The 26,629-nt window shown below is 39.9% G+C and overlaps 1 protein-coding gene across 2 annotated transcripts in view; it reads right to left on the reverse strand.

Moving 5' to 3' along the window:
* LOC125457772 (endothelin-converting enzyme-like 1) overlaps positions 1–26,629 on the reverse strand; it is a 102,965-nt gene that overhangs the window by 5,978 nt on the left and 70,358 nt on the right. For both annotated transcript variants that reach the window (XM_048542364.1, XM_048542365.2), the window contains exons 11-15: positions 23,306–23,357; positions 23,139–23,206; positions 20,094–20,218; positions 16,861–16,926; positions 16,677–16,772 (exon numbers count right to left, since the gene is read on the reverse strand). In XM_048542364.1, the coding sequence (XP_048398321.1) occupies positions 16,677–16,772; positions 16,861–16,926; positions 20,094–20,218; positions 23,139–23,206; positions 23,306–23,357 (407 nt within the window). The remainder of the gene's footprint in view (positions 1–16,676; positions 16,773–16,860; positions 16,927–20,093; positions 20,219–23,138; positions 23,207–23,305; positions 23,358–26,629) is intronic.

Here is a 26,629-nt window from a genome sequence, read left to right on the forward strand (position 1 = left end):
GGGAAATCAGGGGTAGGGGAATAGGTCAGGGTGGGATGCTGTTCGGACAGGGGGTGGGGGTGTGGACTTGTTGGGATGGATGGCCTGTTTCCACACTGTATGGATTCTATGATTCTAAATTAATTTAGATTGGCTATTGGCAAGGCTCTGGTTCACTGTAGGTTGCTGCGTAAGCCATCTTAGGTACACATTTCCATCACAACTGATTAGCAGGTGATAGTAATTGTTGTTCTCCAAGGAAACAGGTAGTAGCAGCAGTTGAGGTTATACTGAGGCATTGGGTGGGAGAAAGGATCAGAATATCTTGGCAGCTGTTGCAGTTTGAAGACACCACTTATTACTGGATTGCAGGCAACAAATATCTGGTTGCCCTTTAACTACTGGTTCAGCTTCAAACCCGTGTGGGAAAGCATAGTCAATGACTGATAATAAAATGTGAGGCTGGATGAACACAGCAGGCCAAGCAGCATCTCAGGAGCACAAAAGCTGATGTTTCGGGCCTAGACCCTTCATCAGAGAGGGGGATGGGGGGAGGGAACTGGAATAAATAGGGAGAGAGGGGGAGGCGGACCGAAGATGGAGAGTAAAGAAGATAGGTGGAGAGAGTGTAGGTGGGGAGGTAGGGAGGGGATAGGTCAGTCCAGGGAAGACGGACAGGTCAAGGAGGTGGGATGAGGTTAGTAGGTAGCTGGGGGTGCGGCTTGGGGTGGGAGGAAGGGATGGGTGAGAGGAAGAACCAGTTAGGGAGGCAGAGACAGGTTGGACTGGTTTTGGGATGCAGTGGGTGGGGGGGAAGAGCTGGGCTGGTTGTGTGGTGCAGTGGGGGAGGGGATGAACTGGGCTGGTTTAGGGATGCAGTAGGGGAAGGGGAGATTTTGAAACTGGTGAAATCCACATTGATACCATATGGCTGCAGGGTTCCCAGGCGGAATATGAGTTGCTGTTCCTGCAACCTTCGGGTGGCATCATTGTGGCAGTGCAGGAGGCCCATGATGGACATGTAATCAAGAGAATGGGATGGGGAGTGGAAATGGTTTGCGACTGGGAGGTGCAGTTGTTTGTTGCGAACTGAGCGGAGGTGTTCTGCAAAGCGGTCCCCAAGCCTCCGCTTCATCCAGCCTCACATTTTATTATCTTGGAATCTCCAGCATCTGCAGTTCCCATTATCTCTGATAGTCAATGACTGACTGTTTTCCCCTGCTGAATGATTAGCTAGCACCTTATTCATGAATATTTAACTGGCTGCTTGCTGTTTTATTATGTGTTGTCAGCTTTCCCATCTACTAACAGAAGCCTATGATCTTCTGATCCCATGTGATGCTACAACAAGATTCCAGTCAGTGCCTCAGTAGCCTGGTACACATCTCTTCTGACTTTTATTTCCTTTTCAAATAATAGTCATACAGCACAGAAACAACCCCTTTGGATCAACGAGTCCATGCCAGCCATAATCCCAAACTAAACTAGTCCTACCTGCCTGTACTTGAACCATATCCCTACAAACATTTCTTATTCATGTACTTACCCAAATGTCTATTATATATTGTAAATGTGTCCATATCCACTACTTCCTCTAGAAGTTCATTCCACACATGAAACACTGTGCAAAAAAGTTGTTTCTCATGTCTTTTTGAAATCTTTCTGCTTTCATCTTAAAAATATGTCCTCCTGTCTTGAAATCTCTCACCCTAGGGACATGTTACCTGTCATGCACCTTATCTATGCCTGGTATGATTTTAAAACCTCTATAAGGTCATCAGTGAAAATAGTCACAGCCTATGCAAACTCTTCTTATAACTGAAACCCTCCATTCCTGACAACATCCTGATAAATCGTTCCTGATCCTCTCCAGCTTATTAATATCCTTCCTATAACAGAGTGACCATAACTGGACGCAGGGCTCCAGAAGAGGCCTCATCAATACTCTGTACAACCACCACATAATGTCCCAACTCCTGTACTCAAAGGTCTGAGCAATGAAGGCAAGTCTGATAAACCTTAACCACCCTGTCTACTTGTGACACAAACTTCAAAGAATTACCTAAACCCTTGGGTCTTTCTGTTCTACATATTTTTAGTCAAAAACAAAAAGGAAGCACATGTAAGATTTAGGAAGCTGAAATCAGACAAGGTCCTTGAGGAATATAAAGGAAGCAGGAAAGAACTTAAATAAAGAATTAAGAGGCTAAAGGGGGCCATGAAATGTCCTTGGCAAGTAGGATTAAGGAGAATCCCAAGACATTTGACAAGTACATAAAGAGCAAGAGTACAGCTAGGGAAAGAGTACATACAGTCATGCATAAAGGAAGGAATTTATGTGTGCATCCAGACAAAGTAGCTGAGGTTCTTAATGAGCAATTCACATTCTATTCACCAAGGAGATGTTGGGTGACTTGAAAAATGTTGAGGCAGATAGTGGGAGGTGATGTCCTCGTGGTACTATTAGTCCAGAAACTCAGCTAATGTTCTAAAGACTGGGTTCGAGACCCACCACAGCAGATCTACTGATAACCATGAAACCACTGCCCATTGTTAAAAAAACCCATATGGTTTATTAATGGAAATTTACCACTCTCACCTGGTCTGGTCTAAATGTGACTCCAGACACACATGAATATGGCTGATGCTCAACTTCCCTCTGAAAAGGCCTAGCAAGCCAGTCAGTTGTGTCAATTGCTATGAAGTCCCAACAAAGAAACAAAACTTTTCAGAGCACCTGGCATTGACCTAGGTATCGGAAATGATGATGGCATAAACAGCCTGTAGACCCAGCAAAGTTACTAACATCTGGGGGCTAGTGCCAAAATTAGGAGAGCTGTCTCATAGACTAGTCAAGCCAAAGCCTGACTGATCATACTCATGGAAGTACGAAGTCCCAGACACCACCATTTCCATCTGAAGAAAGCTTACTGAACCCAAAACATTAATTCTGCTTTCTCTTCACAGAGTGTGCAGATCCTGCTGAGATTTTCTTGCAATATATTCTTTTGTTTCTAATTTCCAGCTTGCACTTTGTTTTTTTTGACCACCACCATCATCCCTGGACATATCCTGTCTCAACATCAGGAGGTAAGGGAACCAACACTAGGGAAAAACATATTTTACCTCACCCTTACCAATTTGTCTGCTGCAAACGCATCTGTCCAGGACAGTATCGGTAAGAGTGATCACTGCAGAGTCCTTATGAGATGAAGTGCCGACTTCACATTGAGAATACCCTCCATTATGTTATGAGCACTATCACCGTGTTAACTGGAACAGACTTTGAACAGATCTAGCAACTTAAGACTGGGCTTACACGAGACACTATGGGACATTCAGCACAATCTGCAACCTCATGGCCCTGCATATTCTCCACTCAATCATTACCATCAAGCTAATGGATCAGTTCTGGTTCAATGGAGAGTGCAGAAAGGCATGCCAGAAGCAATACCAGGCATATCTAAAAACGAGGGGTCAAACTGATGAAGCTACCAAACAGGATTACTTGCATGCCAAACAGCATTAGCAGCAAATGATAGACAACCAAATAATCAGATCTAAGCTATGCAGTCCTGCTACTTCAGGTTGTGACTGTTGGTGGGGAATTAAACAACTCACTGAAGAAGGCTCCACAAACATCCTCAACAATGGAAGGGCTCAACACATCAGAACAAAAATAAGGCTGAAGCATTTGCAGCAATCTTCAGCCACAAGTACCAAGTGGATGATCCATTTTAGCCTCCTCCAGTGGTCCCCAGGTACACAGATACCAGTTTTCAGTCAATTTGATTCACTGGATATTGCAAAGGCTATGAGCTCTAACAACATTCCGGCAATTGTATGCAGGTCTGTGTACCAGAATTTTCCGCTCCCCAGGACAAGATTTTCCAGTACAGTTACAACACTGGCATCTACCTGGCAGTGTGGAAAATTGCCCAGGTGTGTCCTGGACAAAAAAACAGGGCAAACCAAAACCAACCAATTACCACCCTACCAGTCTGCTTTCAATCATCAGTAAAGTGGTAGATGGTGTCATCAACCATGCTATTAAGCAGTATTAGTCAGTGACACTCAGTTTGGTTTCCACCAGGGCTACACAGCTCTTGACCTCATTATAGCCCTGGTTTAAACATAACATCATAGTCATAGTCCTATAGCATGGAAACAGGCCCTTCAGTCCAACTTGTCTGCTGACCAGATATCCTGAACTGATCTAGTCCTATTTGCCAGAAATTGCCTCTTATTCCTCTAAATCCTTCCTATTTATGAACCCATTTAGATGCCTTTTAAATGCTGCAATTGTACCCACCTCTACCAACTCCTCTGGCAGCTTATTCCATACATGCATCACCCTTTGCAAAGAGCTGAATTCCAGCTGTGAAGCGAGAATGTCAGCCCCTGAAATCAAAGCTGCATTCAACCTGATGTGGCACCAAGGAGCCCTAGCAAAAATGAAATCTGTGGGTATCAGGGGACAAACTCTCTGTTGGTTAGAGCCTTACATCTGTGGGCAGGAAATTATTGATAACAATTCTTAGGGTTAGGATTTACTTATAACTGGAAACAAATGGACCTATTAGGGAGAGTCAGTACGGTTTTATGTAGAAAAGTTCTTGCCTCACAAATTTGATTAAGGTTTTTTGAGGGAAGTGATGAAGATGATTGAGGGTAGAGCAGTGGATGTCATCTGTGCGGATTTTACTCAAGCATTTGACAAAGTCATTCATGGCAGCTGGTTCAGCAGATTGTAGGTTGGATACAAAATTGGCTTGGTCATAGATGACACAGAATAATTTTGCAAGGGTATTTTTCTGACTGGACATCTGTGACTTGTGGTGTTCCACAGGTTGTATGTTCTGTTGTATGTAATATACATAAATAATTTGGATGAAAATCTAGGTGAGCAGATTTAGAAGTTTTCAGATGTAATGAAAATTGTGGATAGTGAGTAAGATTGTCAAAGGTTACAGCAGGATATAGGTCAGTTGGAAAGTCGGGCGGAGAAGTAGCAGATGGAGTTTAAACTAGACAAGTGTGAGGTGATGCATTTTGGAAGGACAAATGTCAGAGAAAAGTATACAGTAAATGGCAGGACCCTTAGGAGGATTGATACACAGAGGGATCTTGGGTGCATGTCCATAGCTGCCTGAAAGTGGCAACACAAGAGAATAAAGTGGTAAAGAAGCTGTATGGCATGTTTGCTTTCCTCAGACAGGGCATTGAGGATAAAAGTTGACAAGTTATATTGCAGGTGTATAAAACATCAGTTAGGCCACATTTGGAGTATGGTGTGCAGTTATGAGGTGGATGTAGAGGATTTGGAGAGGGTGCAAAAGAGGTTTACCAGGATGTTGCCCAGACTGAAATTTATTAGCTACAAGGAGAAGATGGGCAAACTTGGATTGTTTTTGCCAGACCAGCATAGGATGAGGGTAGAGCTGTTAGAAGTATATAAAATATGGGGGATAGTTAGAATATTTTGCCCAAGATAGAAATGTCAAATACTAGGCGACTGTGAAGGGGGAATGATTAAATGAAATTTTACATAGAGAGTGGTAGGTTTCTGGAACATGCTACCAGGGAAGGTGTTAGCAACTGATAATACAACAACATTTAAAAGGCATTTAGACAGACTCATGAACAGGCAAGGAGAGTACAGCTGAAGTGGATTCAATAGTAATAATCAAAGGAGTATTGGTTACATAACTGCTGGGGAAAAATGCAGGGATGGGTGAAATAGCAGGGCAGTGAGACTATTTGGTTACGGATGGCACGGTGTCTCAGTGGTTAGCAGTGCGTCACAGCACCAGGGACCCGGGTTCAATTCCAGCCTCAGGTAACTGTCTGTGCGGAGTTTGCACATTCTCCCTGTGTCTGCGTGGGTTTCCTCCGGGTACTCCGGTTTCCTCCCACAGTTCAAAGATGTGCAGGCTAGGTGGATTGGCCATGATAAATTGCCCGTAGTGTTTGGGGGGGTGTGGGTTATAGCGGGATGGGTCTGGGTGGGATGCTCCAAGGGGCGGTGTGGACTTGTTGGGCTGAAGGGCCTGTTTCCACACTGTAGGGAATCTAATCTAATCTAATCTCCATCAAACAGGTACAGACCCATGATGGGCTGAATGACCTCTGTATCATTCTTGGCTCTGGATTATACTTTCAAACATAATCTTTTAAATGATTTAATTAATCTACAAATAATATGAACTGAACCCTTGTCTTTTTATCTGTCTGTATGGACTTTCTTTCTTGACATCAGTTAAATGAATCTCCCTGTTCAAGTTATCAGACAAGGCTTGGCTTGAGGCAGTAATGCAAAATGAATAATGACACCAGCACCTCATGTCAAAAATGTTTGCACTGAAGTTACCTTCCTTTTTATCAGCTTGAATATTGCAGTAATAGTTTTGTATTTTTATTCTTACGTTATTTAAAAGAATTCTATTAATAACAATTAATTTCCTTTGGATGTTCAGAATTCTCATGAAAATCTAATTTATACAGATGCTAAACCAGAATAATAAAAAAGGAAAACTCTATTTTTGATCATATGTTGTGAACTACACCTTAGGTTCCTTTCATTGTTCTGATGGGATGATCCTTCCTGTACAGAGGCTTCACAGTGAAAGAAGAAAAAACTGCAACTGCTCAAATTGCAAGCTTGATCTCAAACAGGATTTCTGGTTGTTTTTCAAGTTTCTTGGTATCGATGTACAGTGTTAAGAAAAAGTAAGAACTGAAAGAGTTAATGTCAACATAGTAAAAATTTACCTGAAAATATTTTTGCACAAAAGATGGGAGAGGACCAGGCTACAAATAGACAGTGATCAGCCTGAGTGGTTAGTTGCAGTTTGAACTCTGATCTGAGCTGTGATGTTGTTGGAGAGGGAAAGGAAACCAGATGCTTCCCAATTGGAAAACGTACAGAGTGAGTCAAACTGCTGCCACATATCCCATTCCTCTCCATTAGTTGCAACAGCAATAACAGACACTTGTGAACCAGTTGACAGATAATGAAAAAGCAATCTGGCGATTTGCGCAGGTCATAGGTTTGCAGCAAAGAGAGAACTTGGGGGGACTAGATTTAATCTTGAAAAAAACTTGGTTGCTGCTCAGATATGAAGAATCATTTCCCGACAGCTGAGGTTTGGAAAGTTGCACTGAAACTTACACTAAAGGGAACAACTCTTAGACCCTAAAACTGACTGCTTTTGATTGATATATATTTTCATGTATGTTCCAATTTCATGATCTTAGAGCATTTAAACCATGGTAGACATCTCTCATCTCTAAGCTAGGGAATGGTGCAGGAATTAAGCAGATCTGATCAAAAACAATCAATGCAATGTCTGCAAAGCATATCACTGGATGATGTCCCAAAACTCAACTAATTTAATTCTCATTCCAAGCGTAGGCAATTTATGGCCTTAGGACTTAATACTAAATACTAGATTTCACAGCTTCAGGGTATGACCTCTTTACTCCATCCTTCTTGCATCCCCACCTTCCCCAGCTTTGTTATGTCTCGTTGGCTTTTTTCTCTCAACAGAGCAGACCCATTTTCTCCTTTTTACAGCTAATATTTACACTAAATTTACAAATCTATCACTCTTTCCCACAATTATCATTGCCTTTCTCTTTTGCTGTGGGCACAATCACCATATCAGTTGCTCCTCCTCCCGCTATCACTAGCATGAAAGCCACAGTTTTCCAACTCCTCTCACTTCTGAAGAACAGTTAGATTACATTCAAAATGTTAACTCTGATTTCTCTCCACCGACACTGCCAGACCTGTTCAGCTTCTCTAGCACTTTCTGGTTTGATCTCAATCTAGTGTTCGGTATAATCTTTCACTGAGAATCATAAGTAGAATATTTGCTGCACGGTGTCAAACAATGCAGTATAACGGGCTGCTTTGTTGCATTTGTGGTTTCACTATTTATCTTCATTTTCAAAAGACTACACTAGCACAGTAACATAAAAGCAAAATACTGCGGATGATAGAAATGTGAAGCAAAAATAGAAAACATTGGAGAAACTCAGCAGCTCTAGCAGATCTGTGGAAATAGAAAGTTTTGTGTTCAATACCAATTTTTTCTGAGCCTGTTCTGAAGAAGAGACTTAAAAATTTAACTCTGTTTCTCACTTCACAGATGTTGCCATATCTACTAAATTTCTTCAGAATTTTGGTACATTTGCCCAGTATCTGTTACACTCAGTTTCCAATCAGGCTCTTGAGAAAGAGCAGTACACCTTGCTGGAGAGATTGTAAGAACTGCAGATGCCGGAGCCAGAGATAACACAATGTGGAGCTGGAGGAACACAGCAGGCCAGGCAGCATCAGAGGAGCAGGAAAGTTGACATTTTGGGTTGGGAACTTTCTTCAGATTTCTTCAGCTCCAAGCTATGTTGTCTCTAGCACCTTACTGTAGTTGGCTACCTAAATCTTAAATTTCACTCCCCACCATACGAATGTTACTGTGCCAGCAGTACAACTGAATTTTTAGGCCCAGATTTTTGGTGAGTTGGGACAACTCATGAGTTCTTTAAAAATGTCACTTAAGACACATTTTCAGGATTCCCTCCATATTCTTGTTTCTGACATCATCCTACCCGCACCCCTCTGAAACAGAAATATGGAGAGCAGGGGCCTTTTTAAAAGAGATGGGTCTTTTGAGTTGGGAAGTTCATTACTCAATCTTTCCATTTCTCCATTAACATCTTGTCGAGAGTGTCCGACTTGTTATTATAGCAATGATTGGAAAGACTTAGCATTAATATGTTGACAAATATTGGCCAATATTTGGGTGAATCTATTGAATGCCCACTATCACTTCCTGCAGAAAATATTGAAGGAGATGTCAATGACCAGACCCACTGGATTCGATCCCCAAATTTCTGCCTCTATGTGCTTGAGTTACACAAAGAAACCAGGAGACCTTCACAGGAGATTTGAGCCTGTTGTCTCATTAAAATGACAATAAGCTTTTAGAGAAACAACAGTTAGATCTGCTTCATATTTCAGATTGATAAAAGCTTGGAAATTATGTCAATATTAGATTAGTGGTATTTCTTTTTTAAAGCATTAAATGCCCTACTGTTGCAATTTCACACGAGGCATGAAAAGCTGCCTTTGGTGGAAAGATTGGTAACTCAGTAAACCCAAGCCAATTGTTCATAAAAATAATTTAGAAGATTGTGAGCATGTATATGATAATGAGAGGACTGTGAACATGTCAGGCAAATGTACAAAAACAATTTGGTTAGAGGCATGTTAGTGTTCAAACTTCAGAACTACCAACAAGATGTTATCTAATCCCACAGTTTCTGCTATACCCAGCGTCTTTGGACAATGCTTGCTCTTATGTAATGTGAACTGAATGGTCTGAACATTTAGACCACAAGACAAAAAGAAACAGGAAAGGGAGTAAGCCATTCGGCCTCTGAGTCTGCTCCACTATTCAATAGGATCATGGTTGATCCACCATTCCTCACATCCACTCATGCCTTTTCCCCATAATCTTTGATTCCCCTATTGATCAAGGATGAGATTCAGGGTGAGCTTGCCAATTGGATACATAATTGGCTTAATGGCTGTAGACAGAGAGTAATGGTGGAGGGTTGCTTTTCGGACTGGAGGCCTGTGACCATTGGTGTTCCACAGGGATTGGTTCTGGGTCCCCTTTTGTTTGTCATTTATATAAATGATTTGGATGACAGCATGATTTGTAAGTTTGTGGATGACACCAAAATTGGTGGCCTTGTAGACAGTGAGGAAGGTTTTCTAAAATTACAAAGAGGATCTTGATCAAATGGGTCAATTGTCTGAAAAACAGTAGATGGAGGTTAATCTGGATGTAAGTGAGGGATTGCATTTTGTTATAACAGATGTGGGTAAAGCTGATAAAATTAATGGTAGGGCTTGGGTAGTGTTGTAGAAGAGAAGGATCTATGGGTGCAAGTACATAATTCTTTAACGTTTGCACCACATGTAGACAGGATGGTTAAAAAGGCATTTGGCATGCTTGCTTTCATTGCTCAGTCCTTTGAGCATAGGAGTTGGGCATTTATGTTGAGGTGGTACAGGATATTAGTGAGGCCTCTTCTAGAATACCGTGTCCAGTTCTGGTTGGCCAGCTATAGGAAGGATATTATTGAGCTGGAGAGGGTTCAGAAGAGATTTAGTAGGATGTTGCCAAGTATGGAAGGTTTGAGTTATAAAGAAAGGCTGGACAGGCTGGGACATTTTCACTAGAGAGTAGGAGGTTGAGACATGACCTGAAAGAAGTTGATGGTAGTTGTCTTTTCCCTAAGATGGGGAACTTCAAGGCTGGGTGGTACATTTTTAAGGTGAGAGGAGAGAGATTTTGAAAAGACATAAGAGGCAACTTTTTTTTACACAGAGTAGTTAGCTTGTGGAATGAACTTCCTGTTGATGTGGTGGATGGGGGTACAATTCCGATGCTTAAAAGACATTTGGTTGGATATATGAATAGGAATGGTTTGGAGGGATATAGTTTAGGGACTAGTTTAGTTTGGGATTATGTTTGGCACGGACGGTTCAACTGAGAGTCTGCTTCCATGATGAATGACTCTATGACTCTTCTGTCTATCTCAGTTTAAATATGCTCTGTCCCCCCCAGCTCTCTGGGACAAAGAATTCTCCCAACCCTTTGAGAGAAGGAAGTTTTCCTTGTCTCAGTCTCAAATTGGTGCCACTTTATTCTGAAACTCTTCCTTTTAGTTCTAGACTCCCCCATGAGGGGTAATATCCTCTCAGCATTTACTCTGTTGAACTCTTTAAGAATTTTATATGTTTCAAAGAGATCACTTCTCATTCTTCTAAATTTCAGTGGCCCAACCTATTTAACTTTTGCTCATAAGACAACTCCTCCATACTAGAGGGAGCAAATTACTTCAGTTACTGGAATCTGTACTGAAAATAAAAGCTGCTGGAGATCATAGCAGGTCAGGCAGCATCCATCGAGAGAAAGTAAGCTAATGTTTCATGTCTAGATTACTCTTCATCAGAGTTGAAATGAAGTGTGAAGGGGACTGCATTTATACAATAGTTGTGCGGGGTGGTGGCATGCTGGAGCGCTGGGGGAGAAAGAATGTTGATAGTTCAGATTAAGTGATTGGAATGTGAGAATGGCAGAATAATGGTGTGTCTAACTGCCAGAGAGGAAAGAACAGATAACCCAAAACCAGGCCAGCCTGTCTCTGTCTCCCTAACCTGTTCTTCCTCTCACCCATCCCTTCCTCCCACCCCAAGCCGCACCTCCATCTCCTACCTACTAACTTCAACCCACCTCCTTGACCTGTCCGTCTTCCCTGGACTGACCTATCCCCTCCCTACCTCCCCACCTATACTCTCCGCTCCCCTATCTTCTTTTCTCTCCATCTTCGGTCCGCCTCCCCCTCTCTCCTTATTTATTCCAGAACCTTCATCCCATCCCGCTCTCTGATGAAGGGTCTAGGCCCCAAATGTCAGCTTTTGTGCTCCTGAGATGCTGCTTGGCCTGCTGTATTCATCAAGCTTCACACTTTATTATCTTGGATTCTCCAGCATCTGCAGTTCCCATTATCACAGATAACCAACTCCACTGGGACTAAGGGGAGAGAGAACATGCTGCAGAGAATGTAACAAACAAAGCTAGAAGAAAGGGAAGGAATGCGTTCACAATTTGAAGGTGTTGAACTCAATTTTAAGTCCAGAAGGTTGTAAAGTGCCTAGTTTGAAAATGCGATGTTGGCTAAGTGGTTAGCACTGCTGCCTCACAGTGCTAGGTACCCAGGTTCGATTCCACCCTTCAGCAATTGTCCATGTGGAGTCTGCACATTCTTCCCATGTCTGCTTGAGTTTCCTCCAGGTGCACTGGTTTCCTCCCATAGTCTAAAGATGTGCAGGGTACGTGGACTGGCCATGTTAAATTGCCCATAGTGTCCAGGGATGTTTATGTTTGGTGGGTTAGGCAGGGGTGTGGGAATGGGTCTGGGTGGGATGCTGTTTGGAGGGCTGGTGTGGACTTGTTGGGCTAGATGGCCTGTTTCCACACTGTAGGGCCTCTCTGACTCCTCCAATTTTCTCCAATGTGATTTGCTGGAGCACTACAGTGTGCTGAGGACAAAAAATGGGCATGTGAGCAGGGTGCTGTGTTAAAATGAATGGCTACGGGAAGGTGGTGGTTATTCTTCAGCACAGACAGGAGGTGTTCCTCAAAGCGGTCATCCAGTCTGTGTTTGGTTTCTCCAATGTAGAGTAGGCCACATTGAGTACAGTGAATACAGCCCTTCTACCCCAGGACTCCAACCACACCCCCAAACTATGACATAAATGCTGTCCCCTTCACACTTCACTTCAACTCTGATGAAGAGTCATCTAGACTCGAAACATTGCTTGTTTTCTCTCCATGTATGTTGCCTGACCCACTGTGATCTCCACAGTGTTTCCTTCCACACTAGATATCATCCTAGCGAACACTATGTGGGCAGCCTCCAATAAAATAATATTGTTCTTGAAAAAAAGTGCGCAAAACTGCTCACAGTATTTTAGATATGGTCTCACTAATGGCTTGTATGGTTGCAGTAAGACCTCCCTAATCTTATACTCCAACCCCCTTGAAATAACAGCCAACATTCCATTAGCATTCCTGATTACCTGCTGCACCAATACGCTAGCTTTCTTTGTTTCATGTGCAAGCCTCTTTGTGTTGCAACTTACTGCAGTTTTGCTCCATTTAAGTTATACTCTGTTCTTTCATAATCCCTTCCAAAGTGAAATTTCACATTGTCCCACATTATACTGCATTCGCCACATTATTTTCCCCACTGACTTAACCTCGCAACATCTCTCTGTGAATTGTAGGTATCTCTTTCGCAACTAGCTTTTCCACATGTTTTTGTGCTGTCTGCAAGTTTGGTTATAATATATTCACTTCCATTTTAAAAAATTCATTCATGGGATGTGTGCGTCGCTGGTTGGCCAGCATTTATTGCCTGTCCTTAATTGCCCTTGAAGGTGATGATGAGCTGCCTTCTTGAATTACTGCTGTCCATGTGCTGTAGGTTGAACACAATGTCCTTCAGGAGGGAATTCCAGGATTTTGACCAGTCACAGTGAAGGTAAGGTGATTTATTTTCAAATCAGGATGGTGAGTGGCTTGGAGGTGATGGTGTTCCCATGTATCTGTTGCCCTTGTCCTTCTAGGAGGTGGGGACAGCAGATATTTGGCTTGAATTTGTCTCTCCTGATCACCTCAGTGCCTAATGGCAGACTCGAATTTGGCAGAGATAGTTGTTCACTATGTTGCTTCTCATTTCAGCTACAGATGCTTCCACTGTTGCTCTCCCATTATACATTCTTCTGAGTGCGAGCGATCATTCAGTTTTTGCTGGCACTTCTCTAACTTTTATTGTCACTGGATACCGAACATACTTCAGTTTTGATTGCCGCAGAAAACATTTCGGGTAAGTTACTATGGTTATAACCTCCCTTCTCCTTTATGATATTAAGCAATTGTTTTATTCAAATGTAACTAACCTTTTTTTATTAGGTTCTGTCAAGTGTTTAAGAATCTAAGCAAAATTTGCTGCCAGCTTCTCCTCATATTTCTGATTTTAAACCTCTTCCACCTTTTGAATTAAATTTGAGGTCAAGACGTGGCCTTCTACTCAGAAGAGAGAAGTCTTCGTTGTGAAATATAAAAGGATTTTCTTATATATCGCGACCCCTTTGTTGGAGAGTTGCTTGTAGCATACAAGTGCAATGCCACCTAGAACATGTAGCTCGATTTCTGTTGCCTGTAAGCAGTGTTATGTCAACCAAGGTTCTTTGTCTGATAATACTGTGACATCTGCTCCCACATCTAACTTGAAAGTCACAGGATGCCCATTGACATAAATGCATGCTAAAATGTTTGGACTGACTTGCCCTGCGAAAACTTTAGGCCGATCTTCTAATGGAGATTGTTCCATCTTATTTATCTCATTGTGTGGGTTATTCCGTCTTTTACTTATTTGTAACTGACCTATTATCTTATAATAAAAGCGTATAGGTTTGAAAGCTGGGCACTGATTGCACCTGTGAAGTGTCTTTGTTCCGTAGAACTGGCAAGGACCCTCATTGTCTGATGTTTGTTTTACTTGTTCTATGACCTTATCGGTGTGTGGTTTTGTTTCTAGCTAAATGAATTGATTCTGTAGATCTCTTTGCTACGTTTTATCTTAAAACAAAGAACTGTGGATGCTGGAAATCTGAAACAAAAGTAGAAATTGCTGGAGAAACTCAGCACATCTGGCAGCATCTGTAGAGCGAAAGCAAAGCTAATGATTTCGGTTCAGTAACGCTTTTGCAGCGCCTTCTGTTTTATTTCTGCATTTTTGATACATTCACCATCTAAATTGCTTTCTCTAGAATTAGGTTTTCCTTGAATTGAAATAAATCTGTAAGAGACTCATCTGTAATACATATGACAATCTGGTCTGTTATGGATTCTGAGTTTGTCACCACAGTCACATTTCTCTGTGAGCATGTAAAGATTGTTAATGAAATCATGAAACATGGAAGCTGAATTTTTTTTTGTTAAATCTTGCCTTTTCAATAAATTTATTAGTTTGAAATAATTGTCAAAGGCTTTCCATGCCTCTGTGAATTTAACTGGATGTTTCATTTACCCCTTGGTAAACAATAACATCATCTGCAAATCTCCTAAATATGTAAATAAATGTATTTTTTGTTCAGTTGCTGTCTTCATATCCAGTTTAGAAACAATTGTACACCTTAAGAATTATTTACTGCAGGATTTACTGCAAATGGCCTAGTGGTATTATCGCTGGACTATTAATCCAGAGATCCAGATAATGTTCTGGGGATAATGTTTTGAACCCTGGTACGGCAGATGTGTCGAATTTGAATTCAATAAAAAAAATGTCTGGAATTAATGGTCTAATGATGACTGTGAATCCATTGTTAATTGTCAGGAAAAACCAACCTGGTTCACTAATGTCCTTTAGGGAAGGAAACTGCCGTCCGTACCTCATCTGGCCTACATCTGTGACTCCAGACCCACAGCAATGTGATTGACTCTCACCTGCCCTCCGAGCAATTAAGGACGGCCAATGAATGCTGCTTAGCCAGTGACGCCTTCATCCCATGAATGGATATATTAAAAAAAATGTGAAATTAAATCCTTCAGGTAACACTGTTTCTGATGCCATGGCTTATGAGCATTATTGCAGAAATTTATAGGCTACATGAATTTTACCTAAACAACTATACAGCTTGTTAGAAATTCACTGGGCCCACATCTGTCTCCTAGGAAATTCCTCCTTATCTCTAATGTCTTTGTGATATCATTGCAGTGGCCAGTGCTTAAATGGTATTAACCTTTTCAGGCCATTTCAGCCCCATCTACAACGGATAGATAGTCCACTAGCAATTAGATGGTAAGGATTAAGTCAAGTGAGTTTCTTCCCTTTTCACTGATATTTTCACCATTGGCTTCAGGTCCAGTCTGGTAGATGTGTTCATCAGGACGTAGTCAGGAGTTGTACTACTGAGCCACCCTTGATGATGAATGCTGATGCTCACTCCCCATAGTATATTTTGTGTCTTTGCTACCCTTAGGGCTCCTTCCAAATGGAGTTCAATATTGAACGAGGACTAATTCATTACCTGAGAAATAGGGATAGGTGATGATCTGCAGAAGGATTCCTCACTATAACTGATCTACAATCATAGAAGAATCATGGAACAGTTCCTATCAAGTGCATATTGGTTCTCTACAAATGTTATGCAAACAGTCCCACTCCCTCATTCTTTTACATAGCCCAGCGTTTTGTTTTCGTCAGATAATTAAGTAAATTTTTTTGACTGCCTCAGTTGAACCTGCCTTCACAGCACACTCAGACAGTGCATTCCAGATCCTGCAAAATTGCTGTGTAAAAATCCTTTCCTTCATATCAGCATTGTTTCTTTTGTCAATCACTTCAAATTGGTCTTTTTGACTTCTTGATCCTTTTGCTAATGTGAATAGTATTGTACTATCTTTTCAGTTAAGGTCACTGAAGATTTCGAAGACCTATGTCAAATCTCTTCTTCCGCTCCAAGGAGAACAGCCTAATGCACAATCAATCATTCTTGATATTAAAAAAATTAAATCACCCTAAATCCAGGGTGGGGTTTGAACTCATGTCTTCAGAGGATTAGTCCAGGCCTTTGGATTATTCGTCCAATGACATTTCTACTATGCTCTTGTACTCACTCTGTGATGAAGAAGCAGCAGAAGATTGTCTTTCTGCCTCTCCCTCTGGTACATTTTCTGAGGAACTGAGTAGGCTGCCATTAACTTCTGCAGGGAAACTTTTCTACTCTAACTGCTTGATTACATCTTTCCTAAATTTGCCTAATGACGGCATCTATTCATTTCATTGTACATGTAAACATTTGAATTTCCTGGTGATGCCTATCCTGAAGTTCCTAAAATAATACTTAGACCTTGTAATATTGACCAACAAAACAGAGAACAATTCAAATAAGGGTGCATGCATTGATAGCAAAGTAAGTAATTCCTGGATGACACTCAGCTTTTCATCATTTGTGTATTTAAAAATGAATGGGAGTTTATGAAAGGTCTGTAACTGAAAATGAGGTAGGCGTGTTCAGACCATTGGCTAAAATAGCCTTGTTTTCCCACCTGTGCAAATGCAATGAAGAGAAGTTGGTCGTGGGTATATTTTAAGCCTGGAAGGGGATGTTCAGGACCATGATCACGAATCCATTTCTGATATGCCTGGAATATAAATAAAATGACTGTTCACTATAGACTATTACAACTTAAAAATGCCGTTTTTTAAAAGAAATATTACAAGTTCACTCACATAGTATGCAAGTTTAAGTCCTCCCATATCAGCAATGTTTTCTCCAAGTGTAAGTTGGCCATTGACCTGTAGAGGGAGACCAATAGTAGCAAAATATATTGTAAACAGGATACAGTCCAATATAAAATGATGCCCCTTAAAATCTGATGTATTTCCCACTAAGTAGCATATATTTTCTAACAATCAGAAGCATACTTTTTTTGGGGGCATGTTGGGGATATTTTTTATATTGACTTCAATTTATTGTTTACAGAGGAACATTTCCTCTATATATTGAAAATTTGAAAATGGAATCCACTTTACTCTGTAAATTTCATCATGCATTAATAATTTCTAACTAACCATCTGAGTTTCTTTTCAGGAGCTGTATTGCCAAGGAGAGTAAGGTGATATGTACAATTAAAGGAAATAGTTGCCATGGCAGACAGGCATTGCTCATTTTCACCATCTGCCTCCTTCAAAGTATGAACTGTACAGTCTGATCCAGTCATTGTGTCCAGTCATTTCATTCACTTTCTACTCTTTCAATGTTCTTGAAGTAACTCCATAGAGGCTGGTATCCCCTCACCCTTTATTTACAGCCTTTGACACTGATACAGCTCCCTCAGAGGCACCCCTCAGGACGTCTGATACTCCTGTTAATATCTGTCAGCTGGGGCTCTCTGATTAGATAAGATAAACTGCCCCAATCAAGGAACTCATTATTTGAGGTCTACCATGCTGACCTCATTACAATCACTACGATTGTCTTCTGTATAATTACAAAAAAATAAGTTAAGAAACTGAAGGCTAGTCACCTGAATAGGAAATTGAGAGATTTGGTAAAAGTCTACAAAAAAGTTACTTTATAAAAATTTGCATCTTGAAAATCTGACCTTGTATTTTACGTCCCCTTCTACTTACCTATCAATGGCATGCATCCACTCACACCACTAGGGGTATTTCTGCGGCAGGTACATTGCTGGGCTGATTAAAACATTCACTGCAAGTTACTAATTCTGGAAAATGAATGCACTTGGCCTACTCATGAGAGAAAAATCACCACAACTGTTTAATTTGGTTAAATGCAAGGTACTGCATTTTGGTTAAACAAGCAACGGCAGGACTTATACAACGTAGAGTAGGGCCTTAGGTAGTGTTGTAGAACACAGGCAACTACGAGTTCAAGTACATAATTCCTTGAAGTTTGCATCACATGTAGACAGGATGGTTAAGAAGGCATTTCGCATGCTGGCCTTCATTGCTCAGACATTACAGTACAGGAGTTGGGACATCATGGTGTTGTGTGTGATGATGTTGGTGAGAAGTCTTCTGGAGTACTGTGTCTAGTTCTGGTTTCCCTGTTATAGGAAGGGTATTTTTAAGATGGAACGGGTTCAGAAATGATGTACCTGGATGTTGCTGGGAATGGAGGGTTTCAGTTGTAGGGAAAGGCTGGAGAGGCTGATACATTTTTCATTGGAATGTAGGAGTTTTTCTTTAAATCATGAGGAGAATAAATCTGGCAAATGGCAGATGTCATTTCCCTAGGGCGGGGGATTCCAAGACTAAAGGGCATATTTTTAAAAGGTGAGAGGAGAAAGATTTAAAAAAGACACAAGGGCCAACTTTGTTTTTACACCGACAGTGGTTTGTGTATGGAATGAACTTTCAAAGGAAGTGATGGATGCAGGTACAGTTACAACATTTAAAAAGAAAGCTTGGATAAGTACAGGAATAAGAAATGTTAGGTGGGAAATGGGCTAAGTGCAGGCAAGAGGGGCTAGTTTAGTTTAGGATTATGGTCAGCATCAACTGGTTGAACTGAAGGCTCTGTTTCCAAGCTGTATGACTCTATAGCTGACCTGTATGTCTAAAATTCTTTTCTGTTCCCTCAGTTTCAGGAGATTGTGAGCTTTGTGCTAAGGACTGCACTGAAACAGTCCCCAAGGTCCAAGGTGGTATTGTCTCAGTAAATCTGGTGTCGTTGAAGCACTACTTTCAAAGTTTTGCTGCTTGCATCCTCAATGATCGACTCCTGTGCCATATTTTGATATCCAGCTCACACCTTGCAGTCTGTAAGTGATGAACATGGGCACTGTTGAATTAATGGCCTGCTTGAGAGCAGGTTGAATTTTCATAATTAAGTCCTGAAAGGCTTGTGTTAGGGCAGTTGTCAGGTTATATATGCCATTCAGCTCCTCAAGCCTGTTCCACCATTCAATGAGATCATGACTGATCAGTAGCCTAACACTATCTACTTGCCTTAATACTTTTGCTTAATAAGTATTTATCTATCTAAAATTTTAAATTAACAGCTGATTCAGCATCTATTTTGGTTTGTGGAAGAGAGTTCCAAGCACTTACTACCCTTTGTGTATATAAATACTTCCTAATATCTCTTCTGAACAATCTGGCCCTAATTTTTAGACTATGCTGGTTAGTTCTAGAATCCCCAACCAGTGGAAATACTTAATCTTTATCTATCCTGTGTTTTTCCATGAATATCTTGAAGACGCCAATCAGCTCACTCCTTAACTTACTAAATTCTGGAGAAAATAGGTCTAATTTATACAATCTCTCCTTATAACTCAACTCTTAAGGTTTAGGTATCATTATTGCAAACCTACATTGTACTTCCTCCAAGGCTAATATATCCTTCCCAAGGTGTGGTGTCCAGGTCTGCTTACAGTACTCTAAGTGAGGTCTAACCATGTAGCTTGCAACTGCACCATAATATCTGCATCCTTATACTCCATTCCTCTAGATGGAAATGCCAGAATTCCATTAGCTTTCTTGATTACTTGCCAAGTAATATGGTATATCATAGATGTGTATGGTTGGTGGGAAAGGCTCAATTGGGAGCAGTTGAGGAAAGAAAACTGAGAACAAGCACCAAGTTGGTGTTTAGACTTAGCATCTGATGACATCCGTATTCACCACAATTTTGTGTAATTTTGAGTACAATAATGGAGGAAAATTCAATCCTAAAATATCAAATCATTAATAAACTTAAATATGGTTCTCAAAAGTATTTAGATTTTAAAATTCTAATATTATGATCAGATTAACAAAATACGTTGAATGCTATTTCCAAATTGTTTCATTTTCTTAGTTTCTTTCTAAACATTCTGACACACATTTTAAATAAGGTGTTGCCTTTCTTTGCATCTTCTATATAAGTACCTCTGCCTCAATATAAAAAAAATCATAATTCATGGATCTTCAGCAGAAAAGGACACCAGAGAACTTACCCTTTGGTCGTAAACAGTAAAGTTTTCATATAAATTGACAATGCATTGTGCTTTCCTAATAAATTTATTATAGGATCCTTCTGTCCACCATTTTTTCAGATTGCCATATTTATCATAATGACTACCTGAAACAAAACAATTATTAATCACAGTATTTTTACATTGACGTGTGAAATTTACATGTGAAAGCGAGTAAGGCAATGTAACAAATAAAATCTTCACTATCGTTCCAATTTCATGACTTGCTGTATTTAGTAATTTATTCACAATTTTATAAAGCCACCACTCCTGAAGCTGCAAGTGAGGGATTTAACTCAAAAGTCATTTGGGAATCAGTTATATTGCAATTGGGTTATTTGTATTTCTTCACGATAATTTACAATAGAATAAGATTATGAAATGAGAATTTAATTTGATTTGGGTTCTCTATGTAAGTGACTGCTGACAATCATGTTTTTCGTAGTTGAACAACTCAATGAAATAAGTACCAACCAGGTGAATACATTTATATCATTTTCTTTTCAGACCGAGTGAAGCATCTCTGTAAGCTTCATTCATTGTTATTAAAACAGGCTACGCAAAATTGTGATTTTGAGGAAAGGTATATAGAGTTGCTTTTTAAGATAACTGCTTACTTTGAAATGGCAGATTTATTTTTAAAATCAAATTTATGTTATGTTATGGAGTGAATATGGTTTGATCTCCTAGCACACCAAGCTTTAAGGAATCTATGCTCCTTAATATTTTGTCTAATTTTGTACAGTAGGTAGGATATTTTACGCCATTCACAAATTTTGAAGAAAATAGTCAGTGTTTTTATATTTAAGAATGGTTTTTAGATTAGTTCCTGCCATTCTGGGAAGTTATCCCAAGCAGCTTTTTCCTGAAATAGGCACATGCCTTGACTGTTCAGGATTTAAATGGCATTTCAAGACCTTTGCCCAGCAAGGGAACCAAGCATGTGAACCTACACTAAAGGGGTGGCACAGTGGCTCAGTGGTTAGCACCGCAGCCTCACAGCGCCAGGGACCCGGATTCAATTTCCAGGCTCAGGCGACTGTCTGTGTGGAGTTTGCACATTCTCTCCGTGTCTGCGTGGGTCTCCTCTGGGTGCTCTGGTTTCCTCCCACAGTCCAAAGATGTGCAGTCTAGGTGGATTGGCCATGCTAAATTGCCTATAGTGTTCAGGGATGTATGGGTTATAGGGGGATGGGTCTGGGTGGGATGCTTCAAGGAGCAGTGTGGACTTCTAGGGCCAAAGGGCCTGTTTCCACACTGTAGGTAATCTAATCTAATCTAATCTAATGCCCATGGTTGGACAAGGTAAAAGTAAAGTCACCATAGTCCGAGAGGGCCATAGGTTTGTTCTTTCATGAGAAAGACAACCGGAGGCTGTTTGACCTGAGGGACACCACAAATCAGGCAAGGTCAACATTGTGGGGCCTTCACGGTGATCTTAGCCAGTGCAAGAATTGAACCCATGCCATCAGCATCACTTTGCATTGCAAATCAGTTGACCAGCCAATTCAACTAGGACAAGGACACATAATCTGAACATACATAATCACAAGGTAAAGTCTTGAACTAGCAGTTTCATAAGGTTAGGAATGGGTGGTAAAAGACCAAGCAGGAGTTGGACAAAAGCAACACCATTAAAGGAAAGAACAACAAAAAGGGAGATGTATTTCTAGTATCCAAGCATCAGATTCAAAACGGGCAGAGCTACTGAGAGTGGTGGGTAGAATTATGTCTGACTATACTGAAATTCCTGCATTTTACCATGAAATTTCTGAGCCATTTTGTGACAGGTGTATAATTAATATAAAATTTAATGCCTGCACAGATTAACATAAGGAACACTTGTTGTATTGCCAAGAGCACTGAAGGCTATTAAATTAGTGAAGAGCATGGGTTATCTACCAAGTAAAACTGGTCAGACAACTGTTCTAACCTCATGAGTTGTCCCAGATGTACTTATAGTAACATAAGTATTCATTCAGGACATGTAACTACCGAGTCCACGAAAATTCTACTTTGGTTAGTGTCATTTGGCGGAAGTTCTACACTTGCAGAGATTTATTGTTTCTGCTGGTTCCTCGCAGTTCATAAAAGGTACAAAGAATGAAAGAAGTGATAAAATGAGTAAAAATTATTAAAGGTTCAGAAATGTAAGAAGAAAGATTAAAGTTTAAAAGGTGGAAAGTCACATGTAAAATGGTAACCTTCCTTATTTATTGATCTACCTTTTGATATTTGGCTAGGAAAACCCTGCATGGATATTTTTCTGTTAATACATTTGAAAAATGGAGTGGTATTAGCAGTTTCCCAGTCCATGCAGAAAATAACCAGACCAATTAATCACGAGTTTCCTTACGTACCTCTTTTAATCTGCTATGGTGGAAGCCAGAGGATTGGAGAGATTTGCCTACCTTTAATCCAATTACATTCTCCATCCTTTGTTTAGAATTTACATTTAATCTGATTACTTCCTCAATTTAAAAATTGAAAGAACTGCGGTTGCTGGACATTGAGAATAAAAGCTGAAGTTGCAGGAAAAGCTTAGCGGGTCTGGCAGCATCTGTGAAGAAAAAATCCGAGTTAATGTTTCAGGCCCGGTGACCCATTCTGAGGAAGGGTCACCAGATCCAAAATGTTAACTCATTCTTTTCTCCACAGATGCTGCCAGGCCTGCTGAGCTTTTCTAGCAACTTCTGCTTTTGTTACTTCCTTAATTTGTTTTGTTTTGATGTATCTCTGGGACTTCACCTTTTGTTTTGGTCTTCACAAACATTAAGTAATTATGCACTTTTGATACAATACAGATAATAATTTTTATTCACGTTTAATGTATTCGGTGTTTACAATTCTTTTTATCTTACTGATTTCCAAGATTTATCAGCAGTCACAAACACATTCACATGAACATTGTTCAAAAGTGAATAGGACACAACTTAGAATTGCTGCCTGTTTTATTAGAATATTTCATCTGGCTTTATGGCACTTAAAAACAGAAAGTAAAAGATGCTTTCAGAGACTAAAACATACCCCAGTCATCATAACCATGTGTCAATTCGTGTCCTATAATAGTTCCAATACCTCCATAGTTCAAGGACCTGTCAACAGATATTTTGACATGAAGCAGTTTAAAATCTTGTTTATGTTGTCTACAATGTATGTTGAACTAGGACATGTTATTAATTTGGAATACTTACTGAGGAAATTCAGAATCATAAAGTGGCGGCTGCAGAATCCCAGCTGGAAATACTAAGGAGGTGAATACAAAAGACACCAAACACAAATTTAACTGCAGAAACATTTTAGCATCCTGACAACTCTGCTTGTGCTCAAAAACAAGTTAATTTCCACAGCTTACAAACTTTTACGCATACAATTGGGGTAAACTGTGCTTCCTGCAGATAGTGAAGTGTCAAGTGGCAAGTAATATTCATGTTCACAAGTGCCAGGCAATGACTATCTTCAACAAAATAGCATCTAACTATTGCCCCTTGACATTCAATAGCATTAATCACAGAATCTCCCACTATCAACATCCTGGGAGTTATTGTTAAGCAGAAACTGAAATGGACTAGCTATGCAATTATCGTAGCTACAAGAGAGGTCAGAAACTAGGAATCCTGGAGTGAACAACTCACTTCATGACTCCCCAGATCTTGTCCACAATATAGAAGGTAGAGGTCAATAACATTATAAAGTACTCTCCACTTGCCTGGATGAGTGCAGGACTAACAACTCTCAAGATTGGCAAAATCCAGGACTAAACAGTTTGCTTCATTCACACAACACCCACATTTACATCTTCCACCATGGGCACTCTGTAATAGCACTGTATACCATCTACAAACTGCACTGCTGAAGCTTATCAAGGTTCCTTAGATAACACCTTCCAAACCCATTATTACTATAATCTAGAAAGAGAAGAGCAGCAATATATAGAACACCATTACTTCCCAGTTCGCCTTCAATCTAGTTGCCATCTTGACTTTGAAATATATTGCTGTTCCTTCAGTGTCACTGGGTCAAAATCATGGAACTTTCTGCTTAACAAATTTGTGGATGTTCACACATTATATAGACTGCAGCAGTGCGAGAAGGTAGCTCACAGCACCTTGTTAAATGCAATGATGAATGGGCAATAAATGTTCACCCAGCTAGTGATGCCCACATTCCATGAATGAATTACAAAAATGTTTAATAGGTCACAAAATAATTCCTCTGTTCTTTCATTTCAAACTAATGCTTTTTTTGGAGAATGGATTTTCTGAATGGATCATAAAGTCATTGAAAAATAAAGGCTAATTGATCAGAGTATAAAGATTAATTGATCATCCATTTCATATATTGAATTACCATGAAACTGAAGTGACGTTTACATTTTTCCAGAGTGCAGTTATTAATGTACAGGAAACCTTACCATCGTCAAAGTACAAATAACAATTCAGTTATAAACTATTACTAATAACAAACCTAATACTTAATGATTCTAAGCTGAACAAGCTTCTATCATAACGTAGTGGGGAGGGTTAATGAGGAATAAAAAGGAATATGAAGATAAACAGGTACCTAACATTAAAAGGAGTCCAAACATTTTACACAGTACTGTAATTAGGGAGAGAGGACCACTTAGGAACAAAAAAGTGGATATACACATGGAAAGAGAGAGCTTAGTTAAGGTACTGTATGAATATTTCTCATGTGTCTTCACAAAGAAAGGAGATGCCACTAGGCCATGGTGAAAGACGTGGTAATTCAAACACCAGAAGCATTCAAAAATTGATAAGGAGTTGGCATTTGATAGGCTATCCATATTTAAGGTTAAAAAGGCACCAGGACCAGTTGGAATTCATCCAAGGATACTGAGGGAAGTGGGCTCAGAAATTACGGCGACATTGTTCATGATTTTTCAGTTTTCTTTATATTCAAGGGTGGTACAAGAAGATTGGAGAAATGCAAACATTTCCCTTGGTTAAAAAAATCAATGTTCGAATAAACCAAACATTACAGGCCATACAGTTTAACTTCTGTGGTGGGTAAAATTCTACAAACAATAATTCCAGACAAAATTAATTATCATGTGAACAAATGAGGGTTAATTAAGACATGCCAGCATGGATTTCAAAACAGAAAATTGTTTAACTCACTTGCTGGAGATTTTTTAAAGAGGTTACATAAAGTGCTTTTGAGGATAATGCTTTGCTGAGGCATGCATGGACTTTCAAAAGTTATAGCTCAAAGAATGGAAGGGACAGTAACAACATGACTGTGTGATAGGAGACAGATAGAAATGGTTACTGCATTGTTTTGGGCTACTGGAAGTTTTGTGGTGAACTTTCCCAGGGGTCAGTATTGGAATTTAGGTACAATTTCAAAATGTCAGAATGGTACAAAAGTTGAAAGCAATTTGAACTGTGAAGAGGATAATGTAGAACTTCAAAAGGACATAGGCAAATAGGCAGAATGGGTGGATAGTTGGCAGGTATATCTAATTGCAATATCATTCATTTTGTTAAGAAAAAGATGTACAGGCAATATAAAATAAAACTACATCTCTAAATGGATATGGTGGAACATCAACACTTGAGTGTATAAGTCATTGAGGTTGTAGATAAGATTGAGGGCATTTAATGAAGCATAGAGTATCTTGGGCTTTATTAACAGGCTCATAATGTATACTAGCTCATGTTGAACTTATAATAACATGCTAGTCGGGCCTCAGCTACAGTTTTGTGTCCAGTTCTGGCGATCACATTTTATGAAAGAATTGAAGGCAAAGTGCAGAAAAGATACACAAAAATAGTGTGAGGGATGAGGAACTTCAGTTATGATGATACATAGAAGATGTTAGGACTTTCTTCCTTTGAGAAAAGGCTGAGAAGTACTTTAATGGAGATACGCAAAATCAGATGTCTGGATAGAGTGGATAGGGAGAAACTGTTCCTATGTGTGAAAGAATTGAGAATTAGAACAATTGGCAAAAGAAGCAGTAGCAATATGAAAACAAAGCCTTTTTGCGCAGCAAATGATTAAGGTCTGGAAAGCACTGCCTGAGAGTGTAGGTTCAAGTGAGACATTCAAAACAGTAATAGACAGTAATTGAAAAGGAACAATGAACAGAGTTACAGGGAGAATGGTACGAAACGATCTGTTCATTTTTCAAGCCAGTGCAGACATGATGAGCCAAAAGTCCTGTGCTTTAACAATTCCATGATTCTGTGATGCAGAAAAAAACATTATATGTAATTTTGAAATTTTACCCATTAAAGAGAGTAAATTTCAAATTTATCTGTGTATAACAAACCAGTAAACAGCAATCAACCCTGCTTTAGTTAGGGAAATATGTCTGACTGAACACCTTAATTTCTATTAGGTTGTGACAATACTGGCTGGGATAAATTGCATACTCTAAGTAGCTAGGCTTTCAACAAGAAGTTTGGAGTGATTAATTTTAAGCAGTAAAAATTATCGTAATGTCAGGTGCAGAGAAATATTAATTGGGGAATCTCATCTTTCTAATGTAC

The sequence above is a fragment of the Stegostoma tigrinum genome, chromosome 14 (genome assembly GCF_030684315.1).
Source record: "Stegostoma tigrinum isolate sSteTig4 chromosome 14, sSteTig4.hap1, whole genome shotgun sequence".
NCBI classification, from domain to species: Eukaryota; Metazoa; Chordata; class Chondrichthyes; order Orectolobiformes; family Stegostomatidae; genus Stegostoma; species Stegostoma tigrinum.